Source organism: Nipponia nippon, unplaced genomic scaffold (assembly GCF_047370975.1).
Source record: "Nipponia nippon isolate SJK-2023a ecotype South Korea unplaced genomic scaffold, ASM4737097v1 scaffold_5, whole genome shotgun sequence".
In the NCBI taxonomy this organism is placed as follows: domain Eukaryota; kingdom Metazoa; phylum Chordata; class Aves; order Pelecaniformes; family Threskiornithidae; genus Nipponia; species Nipponia nippon.
In genome coordinates, this window is record NW_028262369.1 from 57269052 (window position 1) to 57295050 (window position 25999).

Consider the following 25999-nt stretch of genomic DNA (forward strand, 5'->3'; position numbering starts at 1 on the left):
TTTAAAACCAGTCTCTGCAAAGCAAGCTTATCTGCTTGCTTACAGCTTGATCTTTTGTGAGGGATGAAGCAATGTTGCCTGCGGTGAGGAAAATCTCTTTGCTGGGAAAGTGAGTTAAAGCCAGTAAGTCACTCAACATGCGCCTCAGAGTGGGTAAAAACACCCTGCTGAAAAAATCAGCCCTCGTGCATTTATTACCTTGGCAGCGAGTGTGTTAAAATAGAAGAGGTTGTCAGTCTTGCATTATAGGGACTTGCCTCTCCAAAACAAAGGAAATATTTTTATGGTTAGCTACACTTTGTAAATTCATAACCATCCTCACTTTACCTCCCACCTCTCAGTGCAAGGGGGTGACCTGTATTCTGCAGTAAGCCACAGGACATACCAAGGGCTCTAAAATGTGCGTGCTTCAAGTTTTATTCTTTTCCATGGAAGAAAACTGCATGTTTCAGCATACTTAGATTAATATCATTAAAAGGTTTAAGTGCATGGCTTGTCATAGGTCTGCAGCATTGGTAGTTGATGAGAACCGGAGAAGACCGCAAAATGTGAATAGTCTTTTAAAATCACTTCTGAAAACAAAAGGATCACGCGTTTATGGATGAAGTGTGGAAGTCGATGTAACCAGGTTTTTGAAAACTGGTAGTGCGAAGTCCAAATCTGATTTCTAGGGAAAAGAATATTGTTCAGCACTCGACCACAGCAAGAGCGATGCTGGGCAAGGCAAAAGCTCTTTCTCACACATCATCCTGCCCCAGTGCCATGTCCCTGCCAGCAGCCCCAGCACTGCCAAGCGGGAGGTTTGCAGGGGATGCTGGTGCCGGCTGAGACTGTCTCCAGCCGCAGAGCCAGTCCTGTTGCTGAACAGCACCTTGGACATCTCAGGAGATGGAACAAGGACATCCTTGCACATTTCAGGAGCAGCAGATGCTCTATTGGATTTCCCTATTCTTTGTTGATGTCTTTATCACCCAGAGAGAAGTCTCCCAGAGACCACTTGTTTTCTCTACTTTTTTTCTTTTCCCTTAGACGCTTCCTGCTTCCCAAGGAAGGCCGTGAGGGGTCTCACGCCTCTGTCAAAGGTGGGATGGTGCTGTCCCTAAAAGAAGTACTCAGGCCAGTACCAAATGCCTTGGAAAAAACTGAGAAAAGGGCATATTGGTAGCAGTACTTCCCCAGCATGCGCTTCTAACCTTCAGCAGTTTGTGTCTCAAGGATTTTCTCAGCCAGAAATGGTGTCTTTCCATCTGAGAGTCCTTGATGGATTATTGTTTTCCCTCATGAATTTCAAACCTTTCTTGAACTTCTGTAATCTTTTACCTTCCACAGCACCTTGTAGCAATAAGTTCCGCTGTTTAAGTGTGTATTGCGGGAAGAAGAGTCTCATCTTGTTTGTTTTGAACGTGCGGCATGCATCCTGGTGTGCCCTAAGGCACTTGCTGACTTTCAGTAAAGTCTGCTGGCCCAGGCTGCCGGCATTACTGATGGAAGCAGTTTCCATCAGATGGTAGGAACCTGCTGGTGGAGGTATGCTCTTTAGGCCACTATGGCCTCTCATAGGAAAACCTCCATATAAGCTTTATGATATTTCCCAGATTTCCTCAAACTGTTTACTTAAAAAGATAGCTGATTAGTCAGGATGCAAAGAGGTGGAAATTAGAGAATTGGAACTGTAAATATTAGAGTTTAAAAACAGACTTATTTAGATTAGTGAAAGCTGCACTATTGTGAGAGAAAGCAACTTGCACTAGACAAATAAGCAGTGTAGCTGCAGGTGAAATTAATTTTTAAAAATCCACTAGAGGGAATACTTTTAATCATTCACCTAATTGTCTTGCAAATTCATTTTATCCTGTATATGATTATGGACAGACATTGAAACAAAACATTAAGCAGAAGGAATGGAGTGAGAACCTGTACTGCAATGGCTACTTTTACTTGAAGTGCTATGTTAATCCTGGTTCAACTTGGGGAAGGGGGGAACTATAAAAGAAGCATTCAAATATAGGAAAGATATATAAATTAATGATGAAAATGATCGGAGATCTGGAAAGCTGCTTCTGCAGACGTACTGAAGAGCTCTAGGCAGTTTATTGCAATAGACTGCTTAGTGTATACAGGAGAATGAGAATGTAACATTCAAACTTAGCAAAAAGGTAATACTGAATGTGTTTATGGGAATTAGTGAGTAATATGCTGGAGTAATTGCTGCGGAATTGGCAGAAATGTAAAAGATACATTTGCATAAGAAAGGAGAGAATCTACTGCCAGGTAGCAGTTCCTTTAAATAAATACAGGAAACTTTGGAGTACTAGAAAATAGTTACCCTGTTTTATTAGCATAGATATGTTTGCGCCTTCTCTGAATTGTGCATGCTGGCCACTGTCAGAGGAGAGATAATGGACCTTGATTTTACCTACCACAGGCACTGCCACTGCTCATCAGCTTGTGAAAGTTCACATAAGCCCTAAACTGTGAAGGTAAGAGGAAATAAAGCTGAGGGAGGACATTTGTGCTTGAGAAGTATCACTGGAGAGCACAAAAGATTGGGAGGTCTTGAGTCAGGTCCCCAGTGAGAGCTGGGTACTGTCAGCCCATGCAGTGCCCCTGCTCCTGCTGCGTTTGGTTCTACCACGCGGGTGCTCACCAGCATTCATCTGGGGAGGTCTCTATGGCCTGACAAGGTCTTCTTCCAGATCCAGACAGACCTGAACTTATCAGCTTCAGAATATTTTAAAACATGGATGGTCAGGGGGCTTCTGCTACAGCATTGCTGCAAGATATATATTAACCAAAATCAGTCTGCATGTGTAGAAAAGAAGTGGATTCACTGTAACTTCATCAGAGAAAGGAACAGCACACCCAAAATAGCTTTGAGCTCACATGCCTTAATGAGCAAACTGTCAGCTATTTTAGGTCTTTCCTTTTTTGGATTACCCAACTTTGAATAATGATTTAATGCAGGAGCGGGGGTAGAGAAACTGCATGTCAGATGTTAGGGCACTCACTGGGAAGGTGAGATATGAGTTCAATTTCTGTTCCAATTAATATTTATTTATATGAAAGGGAGTAGAGTCAGAATGAGAAGTGTAGGATCCCTAGCCAGGCCAGTCAGTGGCCTGGGCTTGATGTGGAAACAGCTTCAAGTCCTTGGTTTTGAGATGGGGACAGCAAGGACATCATTTTAGGCCAGTAAGTCTTGTTCCCGGCGCTGCAGGGGTCTGTTTATAGCCTGCCTTATTCCCATTGCTTCCATGCTTTTAGTGACTCTTAACTATGTTAATGTAATAGACCACCTGGGAGAAAAGGATAATTCTAATTTATCGTGTGAGTATTCTTATAAAAGACCAAAACCTTAGTAACTAAACCTGTAGACATTTAATAGTGTTTATTCCTGACCACCCACCTGTTGTCACGCAACTTGAGTATCAAATAGAATAAAAAATTCTTGAATATATCTGCCTGTTTTCTGGCAGTGATTTTTTCTCCCCTCCCCTACAGTTCTTCCTGTATTGTTTGCATTTCTAGTGGTCATTTTGTCTTGCTTGAGTTCTGCTTAGTCCTTCTTATTAGCCCTCCCCAGTGTCTGGCTTCATGTTCATTCAAGCATTTTTAGGTTTCCTTGCCAGCAGCTTAGTTCCACGCTGTTTGAGATACAGCCCCATTCCATCTTTCTGTGCCAGCTTACATCTTCCTAGAGGGACTCACCATGTTCTCACTTGTATACCGACACCACAGTTTCCTCTGCTTTGCTTATTATGTGAAAAAAATAATCTTTTTGGAAAAAGCTAATGTGTCCACCCTATATGCAAGCATGCTACCCAGTTCCTGTTCAAGTAGCCTTTTTGTCAGCAGTATTGGCAGGTAAGTTGGCCATGGGTTTCTTCCCAGAAATGCCTGGCAGTTTAAGTTCCCACCTCATGATGAGAACCTCCTCAAGCCAGCCCTGGTTCCCCCAGGGGTTGGGCAATCGCATGTGTCTGTAGATCAGCTTCCATTTGGCTGGGTAGGTTGAGGATCTGTGTAGTGAGTTACCTATGTTCGGTGATCCTGGAAGAAACGTTCCTCTATGTTCATCCTTGGCAACTGGTTTGTTTTGGTTCAGCATCTCGGAATCAGCATTTCTGGTATGTACTGAACTTTGTGTTTTTGTGTAGCTCAGCATCGAAGAAGACTCTTCCAGTTACTAGTCATCATGCTCACTTGTTCTTGGAGAAGGGGTTACCCATATTGTCTATTACCTGGATGGCAAGCCTTTCTAGCAGGCTTTGAAGCTTCTCTGAAGCATGTATTCTCTTTGTGGATCAGGTCCATCCCTATTTTGAAAAGTTTGTTTCGCTAGTATATTCCATCATAATGTCATTCAGCACGATTTTACATTACCTGGTAGCTTGTCAGCTGCCAGCCATGTTCTCCTGTCCAGCACGTCATGACATAAGGTAGAGCAGAAAAATATATATGTTACAGAAGTGAGCATAAAACTTGCAGCTGGGAAGCAGTATCCATAATTACGCATGGATAAAACATGTCCCTGCAGTGATCTGCCCGCATGGATGCAGGGAAGTTAATCATGTAAGCATTTTGTGCATTAGTTTTCCGTTTCTAAAACCAGGGTGATAATAGAACTGTTGCTCATTATTTTTCTTTTGTGTATTTACCTTAAAGTTCAGCTTTCTGTGTTAGCTAAGTACTAGCACAGTTAAATGCAGATTTTGTGCTGCGTGGTTATAGTGCTGTCAGAGCACAGATTGTAACACAATTTTGGGTCCAGCAGCAAAAAGACCTTGTTTGAAAATCAGTGCCTAACCAGACATGTTTGTAGCCTCTGAGCAAAATTGCATTCCTGAAAAACTTCGCAATCTGTTGATAAGAGTTGCAGTCCATTCAGATGCATCAAGAAAACTTGTATTTGCAATGTCAAGAGTCTTCTGGCTCTGTAAGTTGTGCAATTGCGAAACATTGACCAATGCTTGGTGCAGATGTGCCCTCAGTCACCACTGGCTGCTGGTCGCTGTCTCCAGTCAGATTCTGGAAAAAGCTGTTGAGCTCTGAAATCATGATGCATGAGCTGTAATTATTGCTTCCTTGGCTGATAAAGCTTTTCCAGAAGGAAGTTAACATTCAGAGCTCCTCCACATTATTTCTAGGCTGTCGGTTCTCATAAGCATTGTTAAGAAAACAGTGGTGAATCAGGCTGGCAGTCTTCAAACCCTCTTTTTCTTGTCTTTCTTTTCCTTTGACCCTGGCAATCTGTTTTAAGAACTGATTATGTTCAAGAGTTTGTACTGTTTCAAGTGGGTGCCCCCAGGCTCTGTATACTGTTGCCCATCAGCCCTGGTGATTTGCCTTGGGCCCTTTGGAGGGCTGAGAGTGGTGATCTTCCATTACTGAGAGCCCAAAGACAGTTTGTAAGCAGAAGACTCTCAGCCACAAGCGTCCTTTTGGGCTTGATGTAGTTGCTTACGTGTGTGTTTAGCACCACGTTGGATGCTCTTGGGTATCTAAGACATCTGCATGGTGCTGGCAGGTATGAAACAGGACCTGCGTCCTTCTGGTGTGTCAGCCTGTGGGCCAGGTGGTTACCCCAGAACATCTCAAGTACTGCTGGGTGCCAACACATGGACAACCGGATCAAGCTCTTTACGCATGGCGCTCCGAGATAGGGACCTGAGCTCCCACCCCAGCTGTCCACTCCTCCTCTCCGGCTGCCGGTCCCGGTGCTGGTGGAAGATGGGTGGGGATGGGCTGCCCTGTCTCTCCTGCCAGCCTGGAGGACCGCTCATCACACTGTCTAGCACATAACTTGCTTTTCTAAGCTGGTTCCTTGGGAACAACCAGCTGTGCTAGCAATGCTGTTGCATAGATTTCCCTGGTTTTCAGTTTCTTTTCAGGTGAAAATTCCAGAATTTGATCTTGACTCATCTCTTCTAGCTGTTACAGTTCCAGCTGCCTTAAAAACAGCAGGTGAGATTAGCAGCAGTGTTGAACTGAACCATTGTTCAACAAGAGCAGGACTGGTATAAGTTTTCCTTAATATTAGAAGTTAGCCCCCCCTGCAGCCTGACTGACATTGCTTGCTAACCCTGCTGGCAAGATACAACAAGGCTGTGACTGTTATTGTTCAAGTTTTCCTGAAGGTGAAAGAGATAAATCCTTCCTAATTTTGAGACAGCTTATTTTGGGTTATACATTGACATTTTCTATTCCCAGATTTGTATATGTCTTGTAAAAATAAGAAATAGAAAGTGTTTAACCAGTGTTGAAAACAGATTTGTTCTTATTTATGTAATAGCTAGATAATGAATTTGATTGTTATAAAAGGTTTACATGTTGGTTTGAGGAGCCTGGTTTTTGCACTTCAATCTTCTTGTCAGGTCCAATGTTGAGGATACTGAAATGATGTGTTTTGAGGTTTGAGCATGAAAGTATAGACTTATCTGTCTATCCAGTTGTTCTCCTAAGCCTCAAATGTTCATAACGATGATGAGCATTAGGTACTTTGATGCTTGGCTTAGGGCTGTCTTGACCCTGTTTTAATAGACGTGGAGCACACAGAGCTCTGCTTCCACTTATAAAGAGCTGTGAGTGCTCAGTATGCTTGAAAATTGGACCTAGCCACCTCCTTGATATACTGCTTGATGCCTCAATGTCCATTCTTAAAATGAACAATAAAAATTCATTTAATTTATTGTGTCAGATCATTTAAAAGTGCAAATCTTTATAACCTAATGCTGCTGTAATTTTTAAGTTACTTGTTTAATTTTCTAATGTGCAATTCTGTGTGATCCTACAGGTTTTAGCTGATGCTGTTGCACGCTTGGTTGTAGATAAATTCAGTGATTTGACAGAAAATTTCACATCTCCACATGCACGTAGAAAAGTCCTTGCTGGAATTGTCATGACAACAGGTAAAGAAAAAAAAAAGTACTATTTTACCTGCTTAAATACAAGAGCTCTGCCTGCATTCTAGGAATCTTTTTTTAGTCAACCAGCATTGAAATATATTTTTATTGTTTAATCCTCAAGGTGCACTAAATATAGCAATTAAATCTTGGCTAAAGATAATTACAGGAAAATTAGACCTGCAAATACTTCTGTTTCCACAGAGGTCCTGTCTTCTGCCTGATTGAGACATCTGAGATAACTCATGGTCTACAAAATACATGTACCTTTTAAAATTAATCATGCAACTTTTTGAAAGTAAATCTAAAATAAATTTCACTGCATCGGTCACACAGATGGCATTCTTGGGTTTTGGCATATTATGTGAGAAATTACACTTGCTTTCCAAATTTTTAAGGTTTTGCACTTTGTTAGCGTTATCTTGCTATATTTTATTCTTAGTGCTTTGTGTCTCAGTCATTTTAGTAAAAATATCTGAAGAAAGCAGCTTATGTTTTGGTAGCTCAAACTGGTGTGCATGTGCAAGCTGCAGTAATGTTGTGGCTCTGTGATTCCTGGCACAAGATCCGTGCTCTGCCAGGTCACCCAAGACAGTGAAGTTCTGCCCTAAGCCAATCTGTGACCACACTACTGCTGAATTTTCCTCGGGCTAGGATTTATCTTGGTCTTCAATCCATCTGAACCCTTGATGGGACATTGATTTTGGGCCTGTCATGAAATGTCCCCAATTAGTTGTACGAGTCAGATGAATATCGGTGATAAACGTACAGCCTTCCCTTGGTGACTTGGGCAATGCCTCCTTTCCTCCTGTGGGGATGTTTGTAGGGGCCTCCTCCACACAACAGAGAGGTCTGAGGGTGCTGGCTAGGGTAGATATTAACCACATGCTCTAGGGAGAGGGGACTGTGACAAGGGGGCAGTGTGGCCCAAACGCTGTCACAAGACATCCGTGGTGGGCTCACCCTGGCCAGCAGTCAAACACCTACCCAGCCTCTCGATCACTGCCCTCTCATGGGGAATGGGGAGAAAATGGAAGGAGGGCGAGAAGACTTGTAGGTAGACAAATGCCATAACCTCAAACGTCCTCTCTTCCTTTCCCTGGGCTCTTATTGCTGAGTACAACGCTTATGGTGTGGGATATCCCTTGGTCACTGTTGCTCAGCTGTGCCAGCTGTGTCCCCTCCCAGTCTCAGAATTAGAAACCATCTTTGCATGGACATGTGTCTGGGGAACCCCTGGAATTAGATGACCCCATTGCACAGCCTTGTGTTGTAGAGTGAAGTGGCTCCCTGCTTCTCCTCCATGGTCTTCTCCTCCAGCTCTGTGGGAAGCAGGGGGCAGCTGGGCTCAGGTTCCTTTTTTTTTAAGGCTGTATATTTCATCAGGAGTGAGAGCTCAAACAGTCCATGTCTCAATTACCTTTTTAATTACTCAGTTACCAGTTCCCAATTACTAGCTGTGCCCCTTATATCGGCACTGTCATCGTGCAGCCAGGTGGTTATGGGAGGATCCTCAGCTCTAGGTGCTTAGGATGCGTTGAAAGTGGTTTTTCTGCTTTTCCATGCCACAGTAACTATTCTGTGGGAGGAAGACAGCAGCAGGCATTTGCAGGGCTTGGCTGCTATCTGCCTCTGCTGGTGAGACCTCAAGAGCTTCAGAGGGATTACTGTGGCTTGCTGGGGCTTTTTTTGCTGAGTGTTTTGTTAGAGGGATATAACATTTTGACCTGTCTTTCTGAATTCTTCATGCAGCTGACCTTTTTTTTTTCTGTGTGTGTGATAAAGACAGTTCTCTATATAGAAAACACCCAAAGTATTTTTTTAATTCTATTGTATGGAATGATTTAATACCAAGAACTACACTTCTAAAAGCATTATACTGCTGATAAGCTTTACAGTGGTTTAAGCATTTAAACTTCTTTATTCCCTAGTCTTACCTTTCCTGTTGTTGGCTTAATATGCTTCCATAACATGTTGCTGTTTTAATAAATCAATGCCTTTCAGATTTCTAAAGTCGCTGTGAATATCTGCATAGGTGGCCAGAAGGTACATGCTGGAAGCCTGGCGTTCAGGAAAAAAGCACAATCTTTGGAGCTCCGGCTTTAATAACTCTTCCTGAAGCAGCAATTTTTCCCTGCAGGTTTTCAATTTTTACCTTGTCTGAACTCCAACTTGAAGAACTCACAAGAACTATAAATCATACTGGTACAGGGAGGGTATGGCTGAGTGAAGCTTTTGCTTTAAAGAAAGTATCAGAAGAAAAACCTTTTTTTTTTTAAAGAATCTAACAAAAAAAAAGCAGCCTTGTTTGGGTTCTGCAAGAAGATCATTTGCTAGATTATTTGTGATTTTAGTTGCATCTTCTTTGTGAAATTTTGTTTTGCAGGTACAGATGTGAAAGATGCCCTGGTAATAAGTGTTTCTACAGGAACAAAATGCATCAATGGTGAATACATGAGTGATCGTGGTCTTGCATTAAATGATTGCCATGCAGAAATTATATCTCGCCGGTGCCTGCTTAAATTTCTGTATACACAACTTGAGCTTTATCTAAGGTAAGCTGGAGGGAAAAGGAAGATGAGCTGATCACACGGAGCTGAAAAGGTGTCTGTGTAAAACATCTCTCTTAATTATTTCAATGTGAAACACTTGTCCTGTTGCATTAGGATGTATAATTTAGAGCTCAGGCCCTTTGCCCTAAAGTTTGATTTTAACAAAACATGTATTCAGTTAGGTGTCAATCATGAGAGGAGAGGACAGAAAAAATAATTGGGAATAAGTTTGTAAAGTGTAAACATATAAATCAAAATAATCTCAAGTGGGCTAAAAGGTGGTGATTTTTCATTTGTTGCTAAGTGCCTGAAAGCTCTTGACATCTGGGGATGTCAAGGAGTCTCTATTTCTTGTCTCGATGGTCTTTTAATTTTGTTGATTATAATAACTGTTAGTTTTAGGCTATAAAATTTCCAGACATCCTGTGTTTGTTTTTAATGCCTATTAAGACTGCCCAGCTTATGGTTATTTACGTGTTAATGTCAGTTTTGACTCTAGCTTTATTCTATGTTTCAGCAATAAAGAAGATCAACAAAAATCCATTTTTATGAAATCGGAGCGAGGAGGGTTTAAGCTGAAGGAGAACGTGCAGTTTCATCTCTATATCAGCACATCTCCTTGTGGCGATGCTAGGATTTTCTCACCACATGAAGCAGCACAAGAGGGTATGACAGCAGTCCTACTCAAGCAAGGGTGTTTAAAGTATTCTTTGAGCATGTACAAGTGGCACAGTTAAAATGTAGGTGTCTTCTTTCCTTTTAGTGTAGATGTGTGTTAGACAAAGATCTCTTCAAAAAAAATCTGAGCTGTACTTGTGTGGTAGAAGTTAAGTATAGACTGATCCACCATGTGGTCTTGAAGAGGCTGAATGCTAGCCGAGATAAGCCAGTGAGTCAGCAAGTATTTGTACAGAACTAACCAAACCATTTCACTGTTTCCATCTTTTAACAGTGGTTGTCTGCCTGCCCCTTTCTTGATCTGTCCATTAACTTCATTCTAATGCTGTAACACGCAGAACAGAATTGAAGAGCTACCTGCTGCATACTGCTCCTTCGTGGAAACCTTGGTTTAATTGCAAGTGTGTTTTAGAAGACAGTATTTGTGAGATATGTCTGATGCTGTAGCTAATTTGCAAGGAGCAATAGAAATCGTTATGCAAGCCAGCAGTTACGCAGGCAAATACCTTTAATCGACTCTTCTTATTTAATGCTATCTGTAAAATGCTTTGAGAATGTTTCTCAGCTGATTGTAAGTGATTTTTGTCATTTAGATCAAGGGGACAGGCATCCAAACCGCAAAGCGAGGGGACAGCTACGGACAAAAATAGAATCTGGGGAAGGGACCATCCCTGTACGCTCCACTACCACTATCCAGACATGGGATGGCGTATTGCAAGGAGAAAGGCTACTTACCATGTCGTGCAGTGACAAGATAGCAAGGTGAGATATGGAATGATGGGTTTCCTTGCTATTGCTTTTTATTGCTGAACAGGAAAGGAGGGTTGCATGATACCTGCAGTGAACGTGCAGGTTATTGATTGGCTTATTTCATTGCTTAGATGTAGCATGGGGGTGGCTGTAACTCCAGTGATAAAGCTCTGATTCTTCATCTGCAATTGGTGTCAGATCTTCTGCTGGCTTCAGAAGCAAGGTGAAATCATATCTATCATTCCAGCCACTTTAAGTCATGACAGCTTGGTTTTGTATTTATATCACTGGAAAATAGCAGAGGAATGCCTTTTATTTTTTTCCTAAAGTAGTATAGCATTAGCAAAACAGTGCAATAAATATATTACATTAGTTATATTTGGATAACTTCCTCTGATGTTATACATCCTTGCCGCATCATTGGAAATGTTCAAAGTCAGGTTGGATGGGACTTTGAGCAACCTGATCTAGTGCAGGTGTCCCTGCCCATGGCAGGAGGGTTGGACTAGATGATCTTTAAAGGTCCCTTCCAACCCAAACCAGTCTGTGATTCTATGATATCAAAGATAAATACATTTTCCATCGATAGGTTTACATTTGTATTATTTTATACAGGGAAAATGTGTTGAGTTAAAAAAAAATCTTAATTGATGAGCACTTTTAATTTTTAACTTTAAAATTATTTTAATTTTAGTTTAAATATTTTTGCTGTAATTAAATATTTTGTTTCCAATACTAGCTTTTATTTATATTTTATTCGATTCCTTCTTTGTTATCCTTTTTGACAAAGATTGAAAGATTTTTTTGTTTAAAATCATAAATGGACAAATGATTACCACCCAAAAAAATTGAGCAGCAGTATCAGAATTATGAGAGAGTTGCAACATAATTTTTTGAAATGACTCTGTGTGTTTGCAGCCTCTGTGTTCTTGCAAAATAGATGAGAAATGCCAAGTTTTTCAGCTGATGATATTTTACTTATTTTTTAATTAAATAGCTCTGCTGTTTTGTCAAGTCACAGTTAGCCTGATTTAAAAATTACTAAGTGTATTAAGTTGGAACTATTCTTGTGAACTGTGTATGCCAAATCAAAAATACAGGAGGAAGGTTATGTAATCGCTTTGTTCATCTAGTCTTGTCTCAAGTAATCAGCATCTCTACTAAAGGAAGACATTTTACTTCAGTTTAAATCCCCCTAACATAAATGGATAGGGCCTTTCAGAAGCTAGAATAGTGGCTTGTTGAAAGGTAATTCTACAAAGATTACATTTCGGTTTCTTTTACAATATTTTCAATAAAATTCACCAAATAAATTCCCTAGCTTTATGCCAGGGACTTCTCCCAACCACCTGACACAGTAATTGCGTCACATTCATTTGACTTCTTTTATCACATCGTCATTGCTGTTAGTGCAAGTAAAAAAATGAAGACAGTTGTTGAGCTAGAACAGATTTGACTGTTTTGTTGACTTTGTGTGATGCAGAACAGAATCCATCTCTCGCTTGCGTAGCTAGCTGTCACCTTTCCTTGGGGCTAATGGGAATAATTTTGTTTATGCCAGTGAAGAAAGCAAATAGAACCCCTTGACCCAGAACAAAGACTGTATGACGGGTAAGGAGGCCCAAATTTTCATATTCTTTTTTTTTTTTTTTCACATTTCCCTGACACTTATGACCGTGTTTAGTCCATTTACATTTGAAAGAATGCATTGCTCTGTAGTGTCCAACAGTCAGTCCTCCAGTATGCCTGAGCCCTGTGAATTTCCACTGAGCTTTCCCAAAGGTTCACAGTCCCAGCCTGGAAAAGACATGGATAAATTCGGGTTGCAAGATTGCACAAGGAGGAAAACTCCTTGTATGTGAACAGCCTCATCTGTGTGGATTATATAAATAATCCAAGCTGTTCTTTCTAGCCTCTGAGCGCTTTGTTGCAGTGTGCTGTCTAGCACCCTCCTGAGCCTGGTAGGAACATCCAATAAGTATTGTGAGAAACATGGAAGGGCCATGAACGTAATCCCATTTGGGTCAGAAGCATTAGAACAGGAATATCCTAGTGCGCTAGTGCCTGGTGGCACTGCAGTTGTTAGCGTGTTTTTTGTGACCAGAGTAGCTGTTTTGGGACATTAATATACATGCATTTGTTTTAAATGTATCCTAACCTTGTTTCATGGTACTTTATGATGTCTGGGTTTGTCATTCTCCTTTTGATGTGTTTTTCCACCCACATTCATTTTAAGTTTTTTGGCTTCAAATAATTACTTAACTTCTCATGAAACATTCCAGTTGTGGCTAATGTCTTGCTGAGAAGAACATAATTTTTTTGCACCCTGTTTCATTGGTAGGAAGGCTGTAGGAACTGAGAAGAGCTTTAACATTAGGTGGAGTTGTTAAAGGGGAAGTGATTGGTGCTCTTCTACTCTAAAGAAGGGAAAATATTATTTCTGATAATCTTTCATGTGAAAGAACATCACGTGCCCATGCACTAGCCTCATTTTGGCTTATTCAGAGTGGGAAATCAGAATGAAAGTTTGCAAGTCAATCTTTCTCTGTATCTCCCCAATGGCTTTGTCTTCTTGACCCTACCACCTAGTTTTTTGGGACTGATGAAGTTGCACAAACACATCTTAAAATCCTATTGCATGCTCACTAAAGGCTGCATGTTCTGCAGCTATGTCCATGCCTATCCATGAGTTTGAGAGTTATTTCTAAGTGGCAAGCTCCATGACAGAGCCGTGTGATTTCTGAACAGCAATAGAAAGAGCAGTTCTCCTCACCAGTTCTTAACCCAGGTGACAGTGACCAATGTGAATGTATTCACTTTGATATGTGGTGGTTGTGTGACACCTAGGTAAAAAACCTGGGGAAAAGTGGTAGGAAACCACTACCCAAGATGTAGCATCTAAATAACCAGATGTAGCATGATGTAACCTCTCAAACCAGTGACCTGAGTCTTGACCCAGGCTCACTGGTATGCAGCAAATCCAGGCAACACCAGAAAACCTGGGACAAGCTGTGTGGTTGCCAGCCTAGGTACAGCTACAAGGGAAAACAGATTCTCTTGTCTGTAATTGCAAATCTTACCTCAGGATAAATAAAAAGATGTTTGCGAGAAGTTCTACTGTCAAAGACCATGGACTTCTTCCACTTACTGATTGATAGTGTGGGCTGCTGACCGCGCCACTTCATGTAAAAGAAGCTCTGACTCCACTCCACGTAAAGATGTTGCTGCCTGTTTATGCTGTGGCTCATGAAAGGCACAGGCTGGTCATCGAGATTCAGTTAATCTCTTAAGGGAACAAAGAGAAAATGGATTTAAAATCAGAAAAGAAACCAGATTGCAGTTAGCTGAATGAAGTCAGCTCTGCCCATTCGTTCTGCCAGGTGATGAGATTAAAGCCCAGCTAGATGGGTGTCCACAGCAAGCAGATCATGACCTGCCCAGTGTGGGTCTGAGTTGAAGTTGAGCAGCAGAAGTGTCCCTGCACGTGAATGATGAACCACAGTGAACGTGGTTGCAAAGACAGACAAGTGCTTGTCACTGAGCTACAGAGGTGAAGGCCACCACAGGGCTCTTCTGCAAGCATCCTTGGGGATGCTGCCAGGCTCAAACTTGGCAGGCTGATCACAGCAGTCTTGGAAACCAGAAATATGCCAGAAAACCCACGGGCGCAGCTACTGCAAACACAAGCGCCTTCTGTTCAGAGCTAGTGGGAGCCCCTGGATCTGCAGCTTCCAGCGTCCTCATGGTAGGAAGCAAGTTGCCCCACATCTTGGATGCACAGTGGTCATGGGGAGCTCTTGGTTCACGTTGCAATTCAAAAGACCTTGAAACCTTGTTGGTGTCGTGGTAAGCCAAGCCTCCCTTTGAGATTACTCCCCGAGACAGCTGACATTTGAGCTGTGTGCCTCTGTCATGGAGGAGGGCAGGAGATGCATGTGAGGAGGCAAAATGCTTTCTGGGGATAGTCTGACATCTTCTCATACATTGACACCTTCTCTCCCTTGCCATCAGTTGCAAGTAAAAGATTGACATAAACAAAATGCCTACTAAATAATTTTCCTGTATTCATAGTCATTGCTGTTTATAAATTATATTGATAAGAGCAGCACTTTGAATCGTAAACATGTTCTTGTCAGGTTTTGCAGTCTTATCATAAATATAACTTCATTTTTTCAACAGTAAACTCTCATTATGGTAGTTGAAGGAGACTATTAATTTTCCTATGATGGATTCTGACACCAGTTCCACATGCACACCATTTTAAATGCAACACATAGTGACTGACCTCCTCCATACTACTGTCTGCATAAAAATTATTGAGTGATACTAAGACATTTGATATTAGTGTCAAGCTCTATTGCTTACTGCTGTTAGGCTCCCCTCATTTCTATGTTTTCTCTAAAATAGTGCGAATAACAGAATTTCTATGCAGTTTGGGTTTGGAAAGTTCAGAGGAGAGTTTTTACCTGAAGCATGTGTTTTCAACCTGTTTTTTTTTTGCAAGAAGTGCACTAGCACACCCTGTGAAAGTGTTCCTGCAGAGTTAAATTTTACTTACCTTTTCATGTATCAAGAGTTGTGAAATCAGCTGTGTGTCATGAAGAAATCAATAGACCTTTTAGGAACCCACTGTAGATACCCTTGCCTCTGAGCACACGGTAGTCTAAAGCAGAAATGTAACAACACAGCAAGGAAGAGAGGACTCCTCTTGATTTGGTGTCGGTCTCTGGTTTCTCTGCCCTCTTTTTTTAATGCAGTGTGATTGAGAACAGCAGAAAGGTTGAGAAAGTGCATCCATGCTCCAGGTTGTTACCAATAGTGGTGAATACAGAATAAGGAAACCAGTGAGTATGATAAATTTGTAAAATTCAGATTTCCCCAGTGCAGTGCTTGTCTATAAAACCTCAGGTGAGCACACTACACAGAGAGTATTCTCTGTGTAAATAGTCAGGAGTTGAACACAATTCATGTGCACAGATCTGCAAAGGCCACCGTGAGGCTCTGTAATGGTGGTGAGATGTTGTGGTTTGAAAGAGCATTTCTCTGGATGCTCAGGCACAAGATTACTTCGTAGATGAGGTAGAGGACATGGCAAAATCTTGGTGACAGGGAAAATCAGGTCTTTTAGTTTCACTGTAGCTAAGTGTGCATGGAGAACTGTGAACTGTAGAGCAAAGTGGGGATACAAGGCACCCCAAGCTATACTCCCAGGGAAACATCTCAGTAGCATTTCTGAATTGAAGTAGTTTTTGATTCACACCTGAAATTTTTCAGATGGCTGAATTTTTCATGCTAAACAAAAATACTCAGTGGAAAGAGAGTTTTTATATAAGAAAAAGACTTCATCAAAAAAAAATGATCTGCTGGTGCAACTGATGGAAGTTTCTCAAAATAACAAACCTGATACCAAATGAGAGCACTGTATGTAATTTTATATTATTTCTTCCTCATAGCAAACAGTGAATATATGAATTTATGAAATAATAATGAGTTTAGAGAGGAATAATAAGAGGTTACTAAAAGGATACATGTTATATGTCAGTTAGACCAGATGTAATTTGTTGCTTCTTAGACAGTTTGCTCCATCTTGCATCATTTTGCTCAGCAGAGTGGCTCCTCCAAAATCAATAAGAATATCTGCAGGAAAAAGCATCATTTGTCCAGTGCCTCTTTCCTTTCTAAAAGCAAGCTAACTTTCAGATGGGTTCGGGAGTGTGCTTTCGGTAGTGTATTCTCTGATGGAGAATGTGTTTTAGGAGACTCCCAGCACCCGTGCCCAGGTGCTGCATCCCTCCTGTGTGCTGCATCTCCCTGCTTCTCAGCGGTGGTCCCGCAGTTGTTTGTGGAGCTGTGCTGTAAACCAGACTAGAGAAACTGCCTCTTCACAATACAAGGCCAGGGTTTGTTTTTATTTTTAAAAAACTTGAATCATGTCACTGATCTGACTTTATGGAAAGCCATACGAGCAATAGAATCAGTAGGCTGAGGAGGATCAAGGTGGTGATAGGCAGAGTCCTTCTCAGTCAGGCTTAATGCGGGGGAAATGATGGGGTGCAACTTCACACTTTATAGCAGCAGCAAATTACAGCATTCTTTGACTGTTGTCCTCCTTATGTTTTTGAACTGTTTGGAGCTGCTCAGTGGCCAGATAGTCAGATAAAGTTATCATTTCTTTTTTTCCTTGTCCCAGAAAAGCAACAGTAGCTCATACGTGTAATGATAGGAACACTGAACCTCCTAATCCAGGTGCCATTGCAGTGTGTTAGGCCATTGTGATGTGTTGGCTGGCCTGTCCAGGGAAAAAGAAGAGCTGTGGTTTTGATTTGCAGCTCTTGTTTCCCTTCTCATGCTTAAGTACTTTTCTAATTATTGCTAGAAGAGCTTTAGAAATTTTGCTGCCACATGAAACATGGTAGGGCTTAAACATCACCTCAGTGAGCCCCTGGTAGAGAGTGAACCAAATTGCTTGGTGACTGAATGATCTTCTGTCTCACAAAAGGCAGCTCAGCAGTGAAAGGCCAGTTCAAGATGAGTAAATAAGCCATTGTTTGAACTTTCTGGCATCACATCAGGTTGCCTTTCCTTGTGCCGTGCATCACTTGCAGAACTGCAGAGTTGAAGATGAAAGAGTATTGCACGCTGCTGAACACGCAGCTGGCATTCGGCCACAGGTTTCTTCATCCACACCAGGTTCCCCAGGTTCCCTGGCATTAGATGACTGACTCATTGATGGAGAGCTGTTCAGCCCAAGAACTATGGTGGTACTCAGCTGCTGAGTGAATCACCATTAACTGTAGTGAGATCTAGGCACCCAGCTCAAATCAAGGCACCTTCCTGGAAGTGCTGGCAGTCTGGACCTAAATCCTGTGGCTCGTGCTTTGTGTCAATATAAAAGCTTGTATTTTAAATGTCAGTTTTATTTTGAAGTTTTATAAAGGTTGTGAAAGAAAATTCTCGTAGTAACTTAAAACCAGAACACTCAGAATATGTAAAATACTGTCATAAGAGGCATTGGTTTTATGCTCAGCTGAGACAAGCATCTCACATTTTTCCAGTGAGGAGTTTTACGTTGGAGGGTGTCTCCCTGCCTGCTGAGGTGTTCTTCCCCTTTGGCAAATCTCTTGTCTACATGCTTTACTTTAGGCATTTCAGTATCGCCATTGATGTGATGCAGCATTCCTGTATTCTGCTTACTCTTGTGCTTTAGTGCTTTTCTCTCTTGCAAACATGGTGCCATTTTCCTGCTTTAATAGTGGAAAAAGGTACTGCATGGGTCCGGTCTGCTCTGTGATCTGCGCAGTAAGACTGGACCCGAGATCAGGTCATTTTACGTGGGAGCTTTGCATTTTTGCCCATGGCCGGTGTAGGAGAGATTTAGACTGGTGAATTAGTGATGGGAGAGTTGTCTTCCATTTTCACTTTCTTGAGCCATCAAATGCTCCTAAATGAGTACTGTGCTGTGGCCAGGGTCTATGTCTGCTCTACTGCAGTGTGGAAAGGTTCATTTCTGTGTTATATATAATCTACATCTGAGCCTTGGAAGGTTTGAGTTTGTAACCTAGATTTAAGTCGCTTCAGTTACTTAACCCTTTTCTGATACTATTTTTAATGTGAAGAAAAAATCCTTTGCTTAATTGTTTCACTGGAAAGGCAACGCTGACTTTGTTTTCTGTAATAAATGTTGCGCTTTCTGCTCTGCGCCTCACGCACGGTTTGTAGTGAAATACAGAATTTGACCCATTAACTTCAAAAGAAGTTGTGGTTTCAGTAAACTTAGTACTTAGATTGACAGTATTTGTTGGCATGCATTCTGACAATTCGTGCCTGTAAAAGGGAAGGATGAGGCAGTTTTACTATTTCAGGAGGCAATGCCTGTGGCCTTTCGAAAACTGATGCGTGGTATTGGAGTAGCTTCTTCTCAGTTTATATCTATAAAGGTTGTTTTTAGTGTACGTGCTAATGGAAGTGAGAAATTACTGTTTGACAGAAAGAAGTACAGTATAAAAAAGGAACAACAAGGAAGTCTCTGTGCAATCCTTCCTTTTGACTCTGTTACAATCTGCAGAACTTCATTTGGGTTTCGTGTTTATCTCTGCATTACTGGCAGTTTCTCATACAAGTATATGTTTCAGTAGAAAAGTATATGTTCTTTTATTATAATAATTGAAATTTAAAGCTGGTTTTATAAACTCAAACACCATCCAATCCTGCCTAATCAATATTAAGAACTTGAGGCTTTGGTTGTATGAACGGTTTCTGCAGCAAGCCAGCTGCTTCGAATCCAGTGCTCATGAGCATGTACTGCAGTGGTAAACGTGATGCACCACACCCCAGCAAAAAAGCAGGCGTGTGGGCAGCCACAGAGTAGCTCTTGTAATACCAGTTCATACAGTCCACCTTGCAGAAGCTTGTTCAGGTGTCCATACTCCTCCTCTTCTTTTAATCAAAAGAAGTTGAGCAAGACAAACTTCAGCTTTCATTTTCTGTGCTGGAGAAGGTCAGCAAGTGTGGGAAGAAGCAGCAAAACACAAGCTCTGGAAATACTGAAGACTGAAGCAAGGAAAAGGGTCTGGCAAAGGTTTTATTTAGGGAGCTAGGGCTTGCCAGAGGAATGCTTTGGCCTTTTTTAAAATGTCCATCTGTCACTCAAGTACTGGTCATGAAAAGTAAAATGTGATGTGCCTAACTGACGGAAGCTCTGTTTGTGTGCCTGAAAGTTTCAGATACAATTGTAAGACCCCAGTTTGCAATGCTCAGGCTTGAATTCTTTTGAGATGTTTCTTCCATAATATTATCTGTGTCTGTAGCAGTCCATATGCTTCTCTATGCTTGATGTAGGTAATACTGCAAATAACAAGAAAATACTATTGTGATTCATTTGGCACTTGAAATACCTCTCTGCTTACAAAATTCTAGTCATGGTAAGGTCCTTAGAAAGGCATCTAGGCCCTGGGAAGCAATAATGTTCACTTCATATCTTTGCTCTGATGTTTGGTTGGTGATTGCATTTTCAGTGTTCTTCAAAATACGCCTTTATTCAATGTAAAATATGTTTTATTTTTTATTAGCACAGTATTTTTACTCATTCATTAGGACCAGCTTTTTTAATGACAGGTGAGTAAGCTAATGCACATTGCCTCCATTTTCATTCTCAGTAAAGAGAAATTGTTTCCTTGGATTGCAATTTTTGGTTTACTTTTTTTTTAAATATTTTGCAAGTCTTGTAGCCAATATGTGTAGTTCAGTTTTTGCAGTAGTGAAGCAGTTGTGCTATATAGTTTCTAGCCTGAAATGATGATGATGTGTACCCATGCCATCCCAGCACAAGCTGCAAGAAACACTGTTAGCAACATCTGAGTTCCCTGTTTTCCTAGGGGAACCTTGCAACCTGGTTTAGGATGGGCCTTTTAATAAGGACATATTAAAATGCTATATAAGCACGAGAGCTTCAATTGTGCTCATCTGTTTTATTCAAGCATGAAAAGAAACTTTCCTGCTACTTGTGTCTGGGTGTTGCAGTTGTACTCAAGTATGCTATTTTAATAGTGCCAAGGTGTTTGCAAGTATACCTCAGAGACAAGGACAGTCAGAAAACTCTGCAGGAGACTTCGAGGTTTTAAAAAATACTTTGTATGACTGTTACATGCAAACTGAGAGCCAAAATGTGATCAAACGAACACAGGTACAAAAAAACGTCGGTATTTTGCTCCTATGCATGCTATATCCCTGCCACCAGACCTGATCCAGTGTAGGTCACAGTGGTGCAGGTAGGGATTTATGGTTGCAGTTTATGAAGCAGCTAAAGTGAGCAAAGAGTATATGTACTCTTTGCATATTTTCAGTTTTCAGATTCAGTTTTCTCCCCGCTCGTGGATATTGCAAGCAACTGCATATGTCCTTTCTGGCAGCAGGATGTGGACAGTTTGGCTAGGGTGTGAAGGACAAGCTTTCCCTTATGGTGATGAGGTGCTGAGGTCTTGCAGACACAATCCTTCTTGTGTTCTGGGAAGGATGGTTTGCCCACTGCCAGGTGTCTTTTGGAGGCATCAGCTACTGTTTCTGACTGAGGATCTCACAGTTTGGCTTTCTCTGATTGAATAATCCTGCCCATCTCTGGCATTAGGGTGCTGGAAATGCATCAGCAGACATGTTAGTGGGGAAATAAAGTTATGGAGTCTGCTCCTGAAATGGATGCTGACAGTAGACCTGTTGCTATAGGTCAGGATGTACTCAGGATTTCATTGAGCATCCCATAAGCTGATCTCTGAAATTCTGGCAGGTGTCACAGCTATGCTACCATAGTCATGTGCTGGTCAAGAGGAAGGGTTGAAAGTCTGGTCCATTGTGATTGACTGCTATTATGTCTGGCAGATGTTAATTGTTCCATTAAAAAGAAAGTGTTTTTTTTTGTTTTTTTGTTTTGTTTTTCCCTCCCTCTTAGGTGGAACGTATTGGGTATTCAAGGAGCCTTACTTAGCCTCTTTGTGGAGCCAATTTACTTCTCTAGCATCATCTTGGGGAGTTTATATCATGGGGATCATCTATCCAGAGCCGTATACCAGAGGATAGCAGAGATAGAAGATCTACCACCTCTTTATACACTCAACAGACCTTTACTTAGTGGCAAGTATCTAATGGAGAAGGCCGTGCCGGTAACTAAGTCTGTTCCAGTAGCAATGTGATTTTGCGGTTCTCAAAACTTTGCAAATTATGTACTGTGAGTAAACTGCTTTCTGGTTACAACAGAGAAGTTATGGTCTAAACCTAATATAGATACTCAGTCAGAAATACCATAGCAAGGACCCTTTGTGAGTTAAAAGGTGGAAAGAACTGGGGTATGAAACTTTGGATGCTGTTTTGCATAATTGCTGTCTGGTGCGTGCCCTAGCAATATGTGAGGCAAGTTGAAGGCCCCGGCTTAGTGAAACCTCTTCCCACCCATGAAATAGTGTGTTAGCTCTCACTGTCACTTCTCTTGCCATTGCAGATATTTGTTGAACATCCACGTCATTAATCAGTATGCCAAGACAGACACATTTGGTTCACAATGTCTAGATCAATAACCAACTAAAAATGGATGGAGAGAACATCACAGCTGCCATTGGTTGTATTTTCTTTTTGTCATCAATCTCTGTTGGATGCAGGATTGGCTTTAATTAGCATGGCACCCAACTTGTTTGCATGACCCAATAATATTTTAATTTCCACTTTGTAGGTTAAGGCAAAAATGCTGCATTCAGAGCCTGGTGGCCCATTCTTTGGGAATGTTTTTAATAGAGTATTAAATATATCTGACAGACAGCAATATGGTAAGCCCTGGCCATTGTAGTTAGTGGTTGTCTTTTGCAGCTGCTGTTGAACATTTAAGTACTGTTCTTTGGCTTTGCGCTGATCCTAGGCTCTAGTGGGGCTAAAAGGAATGGCAGTATTTGAATTAACAGGTCGTAGTTTCTAATGGAGCCGTGACTTTCAAAGGAAAGTTCTGAAGTGTCTTAAATTCTAAAACTGCTAGTTACAGTACTGCTGTGAAAGCTTGAAAACTGAAATCTCTTATCCTCCCTCTCATTGTGTGCATTGCTTTGTTCTGTAGAGCTTGGCTTTTAGCATGTGTCTGTTTATTTTCCAGGGAAAAAAAAGCTCAGTATTTTAAAGCATGTTTAAAGTTTGACATGAATTTCTAAAACAGATTTAGGGAGGGAGTGGGGAATAGAGTATATTGAACAACCAGCATTTCTTTAGGTAAGAAAGGTAATTAATAAGGATTCCCTGGACTGGGACATATTAAAATGTTAAGTAACGTATTTGTCCTTATATTAGCAATTAAGTAACAGTTACAACACTCACAGTACCAAATATTACATTGTTGTATGGGCGTAATAGCTGATGTATGGACTGTTCCTGCCTGATTTTGGAGAATTTTTATCAGTTCTTCAAGACAGCAGGTTTGGGGTGGGGTGGGAGGAGTTTTTGTTATCCTTTTCAGAACATATAATAGTACCTTGTCTTCTTAAAAATCATCTTTCTGAAATATTGTTATCATCTATTTGCCATGAAATAGCACCATCTGTTTAAACAGTTCAGTTGGGAATTGCTGAGCAGTAGAGAGAGTTCAGAAATGTTCTCAGCTGTTGAGTTTTCATGAAAATACACGTCTCAAAAATATACAGGAAGCTGCTTTGGGAGGTTGGGCAGAGAATTGTGTTGATGGATTTTCTTCTACTGGTTCAGTCTTGAAAGCTAGTCTTCTGACCCATGCTGTTGGATTCAGCGGGGGCATTTGTGTAGCTACCCATCCGCTCTTTGATTCACACATTTTACAGTGTATTCTTACCTGGAATAAGCACCGCAGAAATACCTCTCCCCAGTTCTATGTTCCTCCTGGTACCACAGACACAACTGTGTGATCGTGACTCATTTCTACCAGAGGAATGAACTAAGAGAAATAGCTGTCTTTTCCCACTGTCTCACCTGTTTAGCTGAGAAAGTACTGTAAAAACTGTTTTTTTCCCTCTCATAAAACCAGTTTTATGACTGCAGGGACAATTGCATTAAGTCAAAGTCAGACTGAGTTATTGTTATCTACTGCTAAAAATTGTCTTTTCATCATCTTTCTCTCCTCATTGGAGATTTTCTACTTATACCTTCTTTTGCCAGCAAGTTAAATGTGAACATGCATATCAGAGTAGCTGGTGTTCAGCTAGGGGATGCGGGAAACACATATATTGGTAGAAAACTCCCTCCGTGTGCTGACTCTTGGAAGCCTTGGTTGCAGGATCCAGCCTTTCGCGATGCCTTTAGCACCACAGCAGTGAGGGCACGTGAGCTCTCACTGAGAATTGTCCAGCTCGTTTGAAGAGAAGACCGGTTTGAATCTTGTGAATTTCTAGAATAATCTGAAAAGGGATAAATTTCTCGATCAAATAGAATGGGGATGATTGCATAAATCAGCCAATAACAAGTGTCAGTCTGCAGGGTAATCTGCACAGACTCTTTTTGGAGCCATTGTGGGAGGTGGGCATGAAGGAGTTCACCCGGGGGGGAAGTAGGGTGTTACATATAGAATGCAAGCTTTTCATTACTGGAGGCAACTAATGTGAACCAGATCTCATCAGGCATCTGTCCGTATGGTTCCTGTTGCTGGTAGGTGTACCTCAGATGCCCAAGGACCTGGGCTACTGGCATCCGCTGGGGCTATGACCACAAAGCAGACAGCAGGCTGGACCCCAACGTGCTCTCCTGTCTGCAACGGCTACTCAACTGAAGCCCAAACGCTGCAGTAGTGTTTGTTTTTGTGGACAATGCCTTTTTTCTTAGCTGTGATTATAATATTAACACAGGCATCTCTGTTTTGATGTCCAGTCAGTTGATAGTTTCTTATGCTTTAGTTTCTCTAGAGCTTCCCATCTTTTACTAGAGTATTATCAGAAATTACGTTGTTGGCGGTTTTGACCCATTCCTCATGGTGCTGCTGACAGGTGTTTTCTATTTCAGTTCTTGGCTGAAACATCCTGGAGCAGTGTCACATCTGCTGATTGTCTTGTCACCAGCATAAGAACTGTCTTAGGTAAGACCAAGATATTAAGGTACGATCCATCCGGCCCAGTGCTCTTTTCCACAGGTAGTTAGGCAGTGAAAAGCAAAAGGAAATAGTAAGCCTCTGCAGATACCTCCTGAGAATCGCAGCAGTAATCTGTGGATCAGGGACATCCAGAGTCAGGTATTGAGAATCTTTGTGTTTAGAAATCCTTAATGGATCTTTCATTCGTGAACTCCTGGTTTTCTTTTTTGAGCTGGTTTAAACTTTTTACCATCCACAGTCTCCTTTAGTAAGGAGGGCTGTAGGACATGTAAAGATTTGTGCAATGGAATTTCCTTTCTGCTAATTTAATTAGATGTTCCTCAGTGCTTTGTATCATACAGGCTGTAAGCAGTTGTCATGGCGCTTTTGTCATGGTATTCAGTTTTCTATATCTCTGCCATATTCCTACATAAGTCCTATTTTTTGCAAGCTGAAAAGTCTTAGTCTGCTTTGTTGTTCCTTGCATGGAGACCCTTACATGTAAGGATCATCCCTTCCATTTTACAATTGCATTTTTGAGCTAGTAAGACTGGAGCAGCACCTGATACTCAAGATAAAGCAGCAGTACTGATTTATATGGTGGCATCATGATATTCTGTTCAGTTATGTGGTCCTTCAGTAATAATTCCTAACATTCACTTTGCTGCCTTTGATTACTGTTGATCATTGACCTGACCTTTTGGTAGCACTAAATATTAGAAACTAAAATCTTATTCCTGAATGCTAATATCCAGCTCCAAGTCCAGCACTCCTTATGCAAAATTGCTTGTTTTTTTCCTCATGTATATTACTTAATATTTATCTGTGAGAAATTTCATCTGCCTTTTTATTGCCTGCCACCCTATGTTGTGAACTTTTTTTCTGCTACTCTTTGCAATTGCTTCTCTTATTTACCTTCTCAAATAACGTAGTATCATCACCAATCTTATTCACCTTGTTTTTTCCCACACACACACTTTCCAGGTCTGCACAGAGCTTGAGGGTCTCCAGCTGTGTTGGCTCTTCCCAAGGAGAAGGTGTTCATTAAGTCTGTTTTTAAGGTATACATTGAACAGACAGGCCTTCTAGTCCCTGGATTCTCTAAGAATTAGTATCACACTGGCCACCTCATTCTTCAGTTACTAAGGCAGTTTTTTGTTGAGTCTTTCCCAATATTGTTTTATTTACATCTGTGCCCAGTAGGGCGGTATTGTAGTTCCTGCAGCCTTCCTGGTGCAGATGTCATGTTTATTGACTGGTAGTTCCCTGGCACACCTCTAAACTCCTTAAAAATTGGAGTTGCATTGGCCACCTTTCATCCTGGAGAACCTGTGTGGTTTGTGATGAGAGGTTATGTACCATTGACTGCTGTTCCTGCTGCCTTGTCTTTAGTTTCATTGAACATGGTTGAATATTGTCTGGGTGCCGTAACCGGTGTTTGCTTACTTCATACACATGTACTAGAACTATTTTTACTGGCACCTCAATTTTGAGATGGCTCCTCTGGCACGTTGCCTGTGAAGAGGGGCTCTGGCCTGGGAACCTACCCACCCTTTTTG

At 41.3% G+C, this 25999-nt stretch overlaps 1 protein-coding gene across 6 annotated transcripts in view; it reads left to right on the forward strand.

The window, feature by feature from the left end:
* ADARB1 (adenosine deaminase RNA specific B1) overlaps positions 1-25999 on the forward strand; it is an 86329-nt gene that overhangs the window by 52897 nt on the left and 7433 nt on the right. For 5 of the 6 annotated variants that reach the window (XM_087732564.1, XM_087732565.1, XM_087732562.1 and 2 more), the window contains 5 exons: positions 6794-6908; positions 9289-9457; positions 9972-10120; positions 10726-10894; positions 21324-21505. In XM_087732564.1, coding sequence (XP_087588690.1) covers positions 6794-6908; positions 9289-9457; positions 9972-10120; positions 10726-10894; positions 21324-21505 — 784 coding nt within the window. Of the gene's footprint in view, positions 1-6793; positions 6909-9288; positions 9458-9971; positions 10121-10725; positions 10895-21323; positions 21506-24373; positions 24447-25999 lie in introns of all 6 variants that reach the window. The other variant, XR_015698882.1, reaches the window with a different exon arrangement.